At 40.8% G+C, this 12,863-nt stretch overlaps 1 protein-coding gene across 1 annotated transcript in view; it reads left to right on the top strand.

Annotated features, from left to right (window-relative positions):
• Unc5d (unc-5 netrin receptor D) overlaps nucleotides 1-12,863 on the top strand; it is a 222,611-nt gene that overhangs the window by 36,256 nt on the left and 173,492 nt on the right. The window contains exon 4 of the mRNA XM_033765579.1: nucleotides 7,156-7,259. Within this exon, the coding sequence (XP_033621470.1) occupies nucleotides 7,156-7,259 (104 nt within the window). The remainder of the gene's footprint in view (nucleotides 1-7,155; nucleotides 7,260-12,863) is intronic.

Here is a 12,863-nt window from a genome sequence, read left to right as displayed (position 1 = left end):
TTCCTGGGGTCCCATGTCCATAGATGGGTTTCTACTTTCATATAGGAAAGATTATCAAAAATTGCAGTTTAGAAATTATTTACAGTGAGACACACATTGCCATGAATCCCCTTTAAAAAGTCCCCTTGCTTTCAGCACACTTCTGCCATCACTCTTGGCGCCATGTCCGTGACTGTCTCAGGATTTTCTTCACTTGGACATTCATCATAGTTTTGTTCTTTCTACTTGTTTAATTACCAGTTTCATTGAGGTGCTAGCAGGGAAAAGGGGGGGTACTATGGCTTCATTCCAGTTGTCTTTTTTTCTGTAATGTAGTTAATGAAGAAAAGTGTGGAGCTGATGAGATACGAAGCATTTATTACCTTCTCTGTTTCTTTGGGGCGAAGAAAGGAAACAGAATCAGAAGATGAATCAAAATTCCCACCACGTTTTATTTTACTTCCCCAAGTTGAATACAGATTATCTGGTGTTGTCAAAACTGCGATCATCGTTTAACAGTATTGAATGAGATTTTCTTTGGAAAACAAAGCAACCAAAGAAAGGAACAAAAGGCAAATAAACCAAATGAAACTGGCTACACACAAAAAAACTACAGCTCTTTTCATTAGCAAACTGCTGTCTCACATTAGAGTCACTCTCATTCTTTTTCCCTAGAACTCATGAATTGTTCTCTAATTTACATTTTATTACTACACATAAGTTATTCATTATAATAGATTGTATTTTGGAATATTCACATGAGCGTATCACACTTGGATCACTTCCGCCTCCCATCACCGCATGTGTTTTCCTCTCTCCCCTGCTCCTTTCCGCTTCTCAAAGCTCCCTTTTAATTTCAGCTTCCCTCTGCTTCTCTCCCTCCTTCCTTCTCTTCCTCTTCCTCCTCTCCCTCTCTCCTCTCTTCCCTCTTTTCCTCCTCCTTCCTCCCTGCCTCTCTCTTCCCTCCCTCTCTCCCCCGTATGACAGAAAACACACAGCATCTGTCTTTCTGCTCTGTATTCTTTTGCTGAATGTGTGGAGCCTCGTTCTATTCATGTTGCTGCCAATGGCACGATTCGTTCTCCTGAGTGGCTCCATTCCATTTTCTTTACCCATTCATCAGTCAGTGGCCATCTAGTCTGTTTTCATATCCTGGCCCTAGTAAACTTTACTTCAAAAAAATATTGGAATGCAGGTCTCTCCAGGGTTTACTGCCCTTAATTCTTTCTGGTATTTACTGAGGACTGGAATAGCTGGTTCATATGATAGCTCTGATATTGGATTTGTAAGAACCTCCCGTACAGATTTCTTTATTCACATCTCCACCAGCAGTGTAGAAGGGCTCCTTTGTCCTGACATCCTCACTAGCATCTATTGTTTTTCTGTATTCTTGTATCCTCCGCCTGGGGTGAGATAGAATCTCAGTGTAGTTTTCATTTGTATTTCTTTAAATGGCTAAAGATGTTGAATATTTTTTTCATATGCTTTTTGGTCATTTGTACTTCTTTTGAGAAGTCTCTGTTCAGTTCACATGCATGAGTTATTCATATAACCCTGATATTAATCATTTGTCAGATAGTAGCTGACAGAGATGATCTCCCATTCTGTAGGCTGGCTTTTCATGCTGTTGACTGTTTCCTTCGCTGTGCAGATGCTTTTTAATTTACTGTAATCCATTTGTCAATTCTTGTAATATTCTGTGCCGTTAGATTCCTGTTAGGAAACCTTTGCCTGTGCTTGTGCCTGTGCCTGCAGTTATTTCTCCTGTTTTCATCTAGTATTTTCACAGTTTAAGGTCTTATGCTTAAGTCTCTGATCCATTTTGAATTGGTTTCTGTGAATGCTGAAGAGACATGAGTACTTTATCTATTTTCCGTCTTCTGCATATGGACATTTAGTTTTTCCCAGCATCATTTGCATAGAGGGAGTCTTTTCTCCAAGTTGTACGTTTGGTTCCTTGGTCAAAGATCAGAGGGCTGCAGTGGTATATCCTCTGTTTGGTCCTGTTAGTCTTCATGTCTATTTTTATGCCAAAATAGGCATTGTGGTGTCTTCAGCACTGTTCTTTTTGCTCAAGACAGCTTTAGCAACTGTGGAACTTTTGTGGGTCCATGTGCAATTTAATATTGTTTTCTACTTCTTTGACGAATATCATTACTATTTCGATGTCATTGATATTCAATGAAATCATTGAATCAGTTCACACTCGGTCCTGTGATCATTTTCACAGTTTAAATTTTGCTAATTTATAAACATGGGAGTGATTTATTCAATTTTTTTAGTGTAGTGTAATTTTTTTCATAGAGGTCTTTGATTCCCATAATTACATTAATTCCTAGGTTATTTTAATTTTTGTTTTTCTTTTTTTGAGCTGCTGTGAGTGTAATTGTCTTTCTGATATCCTCCTTAGCAAGTTTTATTACTGGTGTTCAGGAAAACTACAGATTATACCCTGCCACTTTGCTAAATTTTAAAAATCAGATCTAAAAGTCTTATAATAGAGCTTTTAGGCTTTTCTAACTCCAGTGTATCATCTGCAAAGAGAAATAATCTGACTTTTTCCTTCTTATCTGTATCCCTTTTATTTCTTTCTCTTGCCTAAAATTGCTCTAAAACCTGAAGTACTATCTGGAACAGGAATGGTGAGTAGGCATCTTTGTCTTGCTCTAGATTTCAGAAGAAATGCTTTCATAGATCCCCATTCAGTATACTCTTGAATGTGGGTTTGTCATATATAGTCTTTGTTGTACTTTCTTTCTAGATAGCCATCCCAAACCACGTGTGTGTATAGGTGCGACTTTGGGGAGCTGATTGGATCATGGCCTGATAGTAATTTGGGAGGTGAAGCCTGATTGGTGGAGGTGAGCCCCTGGGGGTGTGGCCTGGAAGGGTTTATTTCCTTCCCTCCTGTTCTGCAGCTCTGTGTGCCCTGCCTGGGAACCAGTCAACTATGGAGTAAAATCTGTACACACTCTGTGCCAAAATTAATTTCTCCTCCTTTAATTTGTCGGCTTTGGGTTTTGTATTTCAGCGATGAGAAAGTAAGTAAAAGAGGCTTTATTATATTGAGGTAAGATCCTTCTATACCTATTTTATTCCAGGCTTTATCATGAGGGGATGTTAATTTGTTGAAGATCTTTTCTGTATCTACTGAGATGATCATGGGACTTTCATCTTTTATTTTATTTTTGTAGTATATTTATTGAGTTACACATATTGAACTATCTTTGCATTCCTGGAATGAAATCAGTTTAATCACAGTGTTTGATTTATTTTATGTGATATTGAATTCAGTTTGCGAGTATTTTGTTAAAGATTTTTGTATCTTTGTCAAGGAGATTGGTCTGCAGTTTTCCTTTTTTGTTGAGTCTTTATTTGGTTTTGTTATCAAGATGGCACAGCTTTATAAAATCAGGTTTGATTGTTTGTTTTGGTACCAGGGGTTGAACTGGCAACTTTGTGCTTGCAAGGCAGGCAGTGGAACCACTGAGCTAAGTCCCCAATATAAAATCAGTTTGGAAGTATCCACTGCCTTCCTTTTTCTTGGGATACTTTGAGGAGAATTGGTATTAGTTTTGTTTAAAGGTTTGATAGGCTGGCTGAGGATTTAGCTCAGTGTTGCTGCTGCATTCCTTGTAAGCGCAAGGTCCCAAGTTCGATGCCCAGTACCAAATAAATAAATAAATAAATAAAGGTTTGATAAAAATCTATGTGGTTCTGGGCTAATTGTTGGACAACTTTTTATTACTGTTTCAGTCTAATTGCTTGTCATTGACCTGTCTAGGTTTTTTATATCCTGCTGGTTCCATTTTTATTGGCCATATGTGTCCAGAAATTTATTCATTTCTCCTAGATTATCCAATTTCTTCTAACACAAGTGTTCAGAATAGCCCTTACTCTCCTTTGGATCTCAGGGCTTATTATTGTCATAGCTCTTGATTCTAAGTTTATCAATCTGAATCTTCTCTTTCTTTTGGTTAAGGGGATAGCAATCTTGTTTTTCTTTTCCAAGCACCAGTTCTTTCACGTATTGCTTCATGTGATAGTCAGCTGGAGTGTCACCTTGATTGGCTTTGAGATCCACCAAGGGGGTTGGAATTGGTGAAGCACAGTTTTGGTTGCTTCCTGGTAGCTCACAGAGGGCAGCCTCTGGGTCTACGCCCACTCCCTCACCCCGCCCTCTCTGGTGCTGTTCTCCCGTCTGCTACCTGGCTGAGTGAAGCAGTTTTGTTTTATCACCCCCTTCCACCTTCACACGCCTGCCTTAGGGATGAGAAACTTCTAAAGCCGTGACAGAAATGAAACCTGCTCTCTTTTAAATTGTGGATGTCAGATATTATGCCCCAGCAACAAAAAGCTGGTTAATACATTCGTATGGTTCTTTTAGACTCTTTCATTAATGTCAGCTCTGATCTTTATGATTTCATTTCTCTTATTTACTGTTTTTGTTGTCCTAAGTCTTTGAAATGTACCATTGGATTATTTGTTTGAGGTGTCTCTGCTGGTTTTGTTTGTCTGTTTGCTTTTGGTACCAGGCTCGAATTCAGGTCCTTGTGCTTCGGAGGCAGAACCACTCAGCTAAATCACCAGCCCATTTTTTTTATTTTTTTAAATGTAGTCACTTGTAGCTATGAACTTCCTTCTCCAAACTGCCTTCACCGTATCCCACACACTCTTGTATGTTGTGTTTCCATTTCAATTTGATTTCAGAAATTTTTAAATTTCTCATTTGATTTCTTCAGTGACTTAGCCATCAGTTAAAAGAATATCGTTCAGTCTCAGTGTGCTTGTGCGGTTTCCATAGTTTCTCTCGGTGTTGATTTGTAATACCCTTGTACTGTGACCTGATGAGATGCCAGTAATTATTTCACTTGCTAATTTTTGATGCATTTGAGTTTATGGCCTCAAATATGATCTCTTTTGGAGAAAGGTACATGAGCTGCTGAAAAGAATGTGTGTTCTGCACTGTTGAATGACCACTCTGTGAATGTCTGTTAAACCCAGTTGATCTATAGTATACTTTAACTCTAATACTTTTTAAATTTTTTGGTCTGGTTGACTTGTTTACTTGCAAAATAATGCTCATTCATTTAGAGTAGCTTTTAATGTCGTTTCTGATGCAATCAGATCCTATGGGAAAGTTATTTTTACCTCAAAGTTTCAGTGGACGACAGTGGGGGGCAGTTTGTGGCTGTAATATGTATGAGGCACAGGCCTTCTCATCACGGGGCTCACTCAGGCCCTTCCCCCACGATTTTGTTGTCGGGAGTTCTGGGTCATTGGGTCTGTGAAAATGCATGAGTGTGGCTGCAAGCAGCCTGACTCTGTAACTTGGGGGGCAGTGGAGAAACAAACATATAGAGCTGCCTGCATTTGAAGTCCTTCTGAGATCTTTTGCCTTGTTTACACCTGTGAAGTCCGGACATGTACAGAACTGCCACGGACAGAAGTCACTGGTTACCTCGAGGAAGCAAATATTAAGAGTAAAATTCAGAGGAGAGCGAACTGCATGGATCACTGTGCTTGTTATTCACTGAGTGTTTCTGACTTGCTAAAAGCAAGTTTAGTGTATTTACACAATGTATAAAGATGTAACTGATTCTGGAGCTCTGCTCTTTACAGGGAACATATTTCATGTTATTGTACGCACCCGAAGAAAATTAAATCAATAAATCCACAGCTTGTAATTTGAGATACTCAATTGGAAGAAAAATATATTCAGGGTGGGAGGGGAAAATCCTTTAAATTGAGGAAGACTCGTAAACAGCCTGTCTTGGCCCTGCTGTCCCATGCACTCAGGTGACAGCAAGAATGACCTTTCTGCTGCAAGATTAGGGAAGCATCCTCATGGCACTGACCAAGAGCAAGGGCCGACTGCCTTCCTTTTAAAATGAAGCATTTATTCCGGAAGGAAGCAATGCAGATGAGTCTCTCTCCCTGCTCCGGACTTGCTGCACGGACCCTGTGTGCCCCCTTTCCTGGAGAAAGTTTCCCTGGGAAGCTATCTAGGTGTGTCAGAAAGCTCAGTGAATTTTCCCTCTCACTGACGTTGATACTCTATGACCCCTGGCCGGCCAATTAACCTCTCCACGGGTCACCCTTCCATGTGTGGAAGGTTAATAGTGCAGCTTGTTTGCAGACTGCCTCCAGCCCTCCGTGAAGGGCTCTCCCTAAATACCCAACATTGCTGTTGGACTAGAGGGCACTGTAGTTTTTAATTACATGTTTGGCTGGATAGGTTATAGATTTTGTTGTGGACGAATGTTGTTCTTCTCTCTGGTTACAAATAAAAGACTCACAGGTAATCTCATTCTATTACCATCTTCTCAAGTCCCCTGGAGGTTTAAGGGAATGACAGTGGACGAATGTTGTTCTTCTCTCTGGTTACAAATAAAAGACTCACAGGTAATCTCATTCTATTACCATCTTCTCAAGTCCCCTGGAGGTTTAAGGGAATGACAGTGGACGAATGTTGTTCTTCTCTCTGGTTACAAATAAAAGACTCACAGGTAATCTCATTCTATTACCATCTTCTCAAGTCCCCTGGAGGTTTAAGGGAATGACAGTGGACGAATGTTGTTCTTCTCTCTGGTTACAAATAAAAGACTCACAGGTAATCTCATTCTATTACCATCTTCTCAAGTCCCCTGGAGGTTTAAGGGAATGACAGTGGACGAATGTTGTTCTTCTCTCTGGTTACAAATAAAAGACTCACAGGTAATCTCATTCTATTACCATCTTCTCAAGTCCCCTGGAGGTTTAAGGGAATGACAGAGGTTATAGATTAATAAAGCATTCTTTAGTTAATAAAAAATATTCTGTGCATCTCAACTGCATAATGGCTGTAGGTGACAATTTATTGGGCTGTGTGCTTCATCAGATGCTAAACAGATAATGCTAGCAAGACAGGTGAAATGATCAGGGCTTTTTTCCTGCTCCCTTAGCAATCTATTTTGTTCTTCCCATTGATAAAGAGCATTAGGAACACTTTTGTTGTGGTGTAGTTCCTATATGTTTATGAATGATGTAAAAATGACTCTTACTCTGGAATTCCTGACCAAGCTATTTGCTTTTGGGCACTTAGGTTGTGACGTGAAGCTTGTTGTTTCATTTGGTCCAGGTATGAATATTACCAGCACCAGAACAGAGTGTCATATATTTCAAACTTCTTTGCAGATTTACGGAAAAACTTTGAGCAAGACCCACAAGGAAGGGAGGTCCCCATCGAGGGCATGATCGTGCTGCACTGCCGCCCGCCCGAGGGAGTCCCTGCTGCAGAGGTAAGACAGACTCCATCCCACTGGCATGAGAAGATGGGCCGGGGCTCAAGAGGGAGGCCAGAGTCCTGCGAGGCCATGGCGAAGTGGCAGTGGGCCTGCATCTCGTTTTCTTGTTGCTGGACATGCTTGCCCATTGCTAGAAGTGATGAAAAAGTTGTAAAAGTTAAAACTAGAGAAAGGATTGCCTCCCATCCAATTTCTTGACACAAAACTCAAACGTGGCAGGCTGAGTAGCATTGGCTCGGTGCTCTTGCGCTGGGGACCTCAGGAGATACGGGTGTCGTCACCTGTGTCCTCAGTCAAGTTTTTCGTCCACCCATTGGCCTATTAACGATTTCAGCCTTATCTGGCAGTCTAGCATGAAAGTGTGCTCAGAAAAAGAGGTGAGTCTCCAGCCACGAGGGCCACTGCTGAAAAATTAATTCATCGTTCACTCCTCATTAAGACGCACCATCCACTGAGCGACTGTTACGTCAGCAGTGGGCTGGTGTTGGACAGAAAGTGCGGCTAAGCCGTGGGTCTTTGATCACTTTCCTTCCTTCACAGTGTGGCTCCCAGAAGCCAGAATCACCGTGGATTATCTCTGCTCCTGGTGTATCGTCTAGAACTTTCTCCTTCCACTCTACTCAAGTGTGGTTATAATGAACAGTGCACCGTGGTGGTAGCAAAGTCTTTTTAAGTCTTTCAGTGACTTTAAAAGGTGATCGTACCAACTGCTATTGTCATAGTTAGGGGAAAGCTAAAAGTGAATGGGTAATTAATAGAATAAAATTTCTATAAATCTGCACACTTTGGCCTGAGTTGAGCAGAAGATGGTCCAGCTGTGGTTCTTCTTATGGGAAGCAAAGAAACTCTTTGTAGCTGTGTTTTATCTATGAGGAAGCAGAAAAGATCATTTTTTATTTTGTAAGAAGAAGACAAAAGGCCTTTGCCTTATGTTTTAGCGAAAATGGAAATGGGATTTCATATTCGGAAGGGCAGAGGCGGGGAGAGGCAATGCAGAGCGCACACTTGCACGTTGTGAGAGAAATCATGCTGGCTGGACACCATTCAGAGCTCAGATGGCTCACAGAAATGGGGTAAACGGACTTGAAAATTAAACTGAACGCTCCTTGCGTAATGCGAAGTGATTAGAAAAGAAGGTGCTTATTTTTAGATTTTTATTTAATGTGGAACAAAAAATACTGATTACCTTTGGTTGCCCACTTGCTCCCGACAAAGAGCATGGCCTGTTCCTGGGCACGCCGTGAAGTGCACCCAAGATCGTGCTGATCGGGAGCCCGGGGGCGGATCCAGGCTCTGCAGCCGCTGTGCTCTCAGAATCCCAAACAAGCAGTGGTTCATGGACAGAATCGTGCAGCCGCTGTCACACGCCCTCGGTGAAATGGCCCCTCGCACTCCCGCCTCCCTTCCATCCTTTGCTGGGTCACTGCCGCCAACATTTGCAGCCGTGAAGGAGGGAGCTGGGAAGGACCCTGATGTTTTCTTATCAGCAGTTGGCCCATGGGAGCCTAACGCACACTCCAGAGGTCTAGGAATCCAATTTGCTGCTTAGATATGTACTTGGCACAATGTTTACATTTCAAGGCGTGAAAACTGATGTTTACATCAATGACCTACGTACCAAAGGTATCAAGCACTCAGGGTATTTTCCTTTAGTGTCTTCTAAGACCCAACACAATCTGGCTGGTAGTTTTCTCATCTGCTGCTGCTCAACACCTAATTCTGCTATAGCCACGTTCTCTTTTTCTTTCAGAGGCACCAACACTTCTCCTGCTGCAGGTCCTTTGCACAGGCTGTGCTTTACTGGAATCTTCTTCTTTGGCCGCTACAGTGCTTTGCCATTCTCATTTTAGGGCTTGATCAAATATCACCTGCTTAGTGAGGCCTGCTGTGGGGACACTTTGTTGAAAATATCTCTTTCCCACTTCGCACCTCTGCATCTTTTTAAAATTTCATTTTATTGGTACATTTTAGATACGCATAATGATCTCATAGGGAATTTGTACTTGTACGTGATATATCTTGATTTTTTCCTTGTTTTCCTTTGCCCTCTCCTCTCTTCAACCCTTCTTCCCATCCCTATTTACAAACTCTTTGTCTCCATGTTTTTACTCGCTTTCTTTCCCCCCTTTCTTCCTTTCTCCCTATTCCTTCTGTTGTTTTCCTTCCCATTTGAACATTTTCCTCCTATTTCCCAGTATCTGTTATACGTGTTGGTTCTTACTCTTGTGGTTTCTCACACCAGAGAAACAATGTGATATTTAAACACGTGTTTGATTAATTTCATTTGAGAGTATGGTCTCAAGGTGTATCCATTTACGTACAAATGTCCCCATTTTATCCTTCTTTATTACAGAGTACCACTCCATTGTATTAAAAAAAAAACACATCTTTATCTGTTCATCCATTGATGGGCATTTGGGCTGTTTCCAAGATGCAGCTATTATAAACTATGCTGCTCTAAACATAAGGATACATATATCACTGTGGTATGATGCTTTTAATTCTTGCAGGAAAATACCAAGAAGAAAATAGCAGGGTCAAATGGAACCTTTAGTTTTAGTGCTTGGAGGAATCTCCACACTGCTCTCCACAGTGGTTGCACCAGTCTGCACGTCCACCAACAGTGGAGAAGGGTTGCTTTTTCCTCACAGTCCCACCAGCATTCGTTACAGATTTCTTAACAGTAGCCATTCTTTCTGGAGCAAGATGGAAGCTCAGTGTTGTTTAATTAGCATCTTTCAAATGACCAGTGATACTGAACATTGTTTCATATATGTATTTGCCATTTCTACTTCTTCATCTGAGAAGTGTCCATTCTAGATGCCCATGTTTGGACCGGGTCTTTAAATTTGGGGGTCTGATATTTTTTTTTAGTTCTTTGTTTTTCTAGATATTTGTCTTTCATCTGAGGATCAGTTGGCACAAATTTTCCCCTCTAGGGTGTCTCTTCACTCTGTTGGTGGCCTTTTGCTGTGCAAAAGCTTTTTAATAAGATGAGATCCCAGTTTGTGATTCCTTGTGATATTATTTCCTATGTGATTGGGGTTTTGTTCATAAACTCTTTGCTTATGCCTATGTCTTCAAGAGTTCTGCCTACTCTATCTTCTGGCAGATTTAGTGTTTCTGTTTTAATATTGAGATATTTGATCCATTTTGATTTTAGTTTAGTGCACAGTGAAAAATAATGGTCTAGCTCCAAACTTTGACATGTGGAAGACCAGTTTTTCCAGAACTATTAAAGAGGCCATCTGTTTTCCAGTGAGGGTGTTTGGCACCTTTGTCAAAGATAAGGTGGCTGAGTGTGTTTGGAGTTATTTCTACATATTCTAATCTGTTCCATTGATCCTGGGCCTAGTTTTTTGCCCATACCATGCTGTTTTTATCAATGTAGCTGTGTGGTATAATTTCAAGTCAGGGATTGTGATGCCTTTCCCTTGTTGCCCAGAATCGCTTTTGCTATCCTAGGTCTCTTCTGTTTCCAAATGGATTTGAGGATTGCTTTGTCTAGGGCTGTGAGATATGCCTTTGGCATTTTGACTGTGATCGCATTAAATCTGTGTAACAATTTTGGAAGTATGGCCATTTTTAATATATTGATTCTTCCCATCCAAGAACAAGGGATACGTTTTCATTTTTTGATATCCTTTTCAATCTTCTTTTTCAGAGTATTGTAGATTTCAGTGTAAAGGTCTTTTATGTCTTTCATTAGGTTGATTCCTAAGTGTTTCTGTTTTTCGGTTGCTACTGTGAAAGGGCCACACCTGTACTTCTGAGGCCTTTCGCCTGCTCTGTATTCTATCTTTATTCTCTATCACAGCCACGCTGGCTTTGCACTGCTTCCTTTTCCTCCAAAAATGAAAATTAATGAGGGGAGTTTTTGTTTACTTGTTCATCTCTGCATCCCCAGAACTTGAACTAGTGCTTCTCAGAGCTGTCATCAAAAAGATGACAGATAACAAAGGTTGGAAAACATGTAGAGGAAATAGGACCATTGTACACGATTGCTGGGATGTAAGTTTGTAGAGCCATTATGGAACTCAGTATGGAGGCCCTTCAAACAATTAAATAATAAAACTACCGTATAATCCAGCAATCCCACTAGAGAGTGTATATGGGATGGAAATGAAACAAATACCTCAAAGAGGTAGCTGTTCTCCCATGTGCCTTGCAGCATTATTCTCAGTAGCTGAGATACAAATCTAACTGAGGTGTCCATCAGTGGATGAAGGGATAAGGAAAATGTAGTGGATCTGTACATGAATGGTATTCATTTCAGACCAGAAGGAAATCCTTTCACCTGTGACTATATAGATGAACCTTTAGTCTCAACATTATGTTAAGTGAAGTATCCCAGGGACAAAAAGACAATCGCATGACCTCATGTAAAATGAGATCTGAAGGGGTGAACCGCAAAAATATGTTCTAACCACAAAAATATTGCCCGGTATGTGAGGTAAGGCAAATTAGCTAATTTAGCCACTCCAGAACATACACATAGCTTAAAATGTTATAATACTAAATATATACGATTTTATTTACCAACTAAAAATCAATATAAAAAGTGTTTCTCACATGAAAGTTTTTCAATATGACTGAAAGGTAGTTCCTTGGCTCTGTTGATGGATATTTGAGGTTAAACTAGGACTGGCCCCAGGTGAAGTTGACAAAGTTCATTAGGGTGTTGGGTTTGCTTGTTTTTTTTTTTTTTCCCATCAGTTGGTAATACAAAATGAAGAGGCCATCTTCCATCTGCTCTTCAAACACAGAAATTAAAAAAGGAAAGAGAAAGGAAGAATAAAGGATGTGCAGTGTGGTAAGGTGATAGACCACAGCAAACGTATAACTTGGTCAGAAAGCATTAATGGATGTGTAAACATGCACATCTACCTATGGATGTGTGCAGACACCCACCCACGCACACGCACACACACGTATTGAAGCATCTTCCTAGATAATGAAGGGGTCTTATTTTTATCAGCATGTATTTGTAATACTGGGAAGGTCACTTTGAGAAATGGGTGTGTTCGCACAGCGAGATTTCACCACTTGCAATCCCATTATCTCCTCTCCCCTTCCTGACTTCCTCCCCCATCTCCTTTCCTGTCTCCAAAAGTCTCTTTTCCACTCGCTTGTTGTCTCTCCTTTCTTTTTGTTTTTTGTTTATTTAGGTTTCCCAAAAGCACCAAACACACGCTATGTAAGTTTCTGAGTCTGACTTATTTTGTGCAACATTTTGGTCTCCAGTTTTGCTCACTGCAGGGGAATGAGGAGTTGTAAAGACTTTCAGCCACTAGGGCCTGGGTTGGTGGACAGAGTCTGTGAGGAGTGGGCTGCCTTCCAGGGGCAAAGCAGCGTCCTTGTCCTTTCACCTGCTTGCAAAGAATGGGCTTTTAAAAATACTGGCACAATTCGATTCTGGAGGAAAAAATATTGGGAGAGTTGAACAAAGGCAAGGAAAGCACAATACAGATGCATCAGGAAGAAGATGAATTTTATTTTCTGCTACCACACTGCTGCAGTATTTCCAAACTGTGCTTCCTGTGTGTATTCCCTAGGGCTGCTGTAACAAATTATCACAAACTGAGAGCTTCACGTGGC

The sequence above is a fragment of the Fukomys damarensis genome, unplaced genomic scaffold (assembly GCF_012274545.1).
Source record: "Fukomys damarensis isolate Sample0158 unplaced genomic scaffold, DMR_v1.0_HiC HiC_scaffold_18, whole genome shotgun sequence".
NCBI lineage: Eukaryota > Metazoa > Chordata > Mammalia > Rodentia > Bathyergidae > Fukomys > Fukomys damarensis.
Note: the sequence above shows the minus strand (reverse complement) of the source record. Positions and strands in the feature narration are given on the sequence as shown.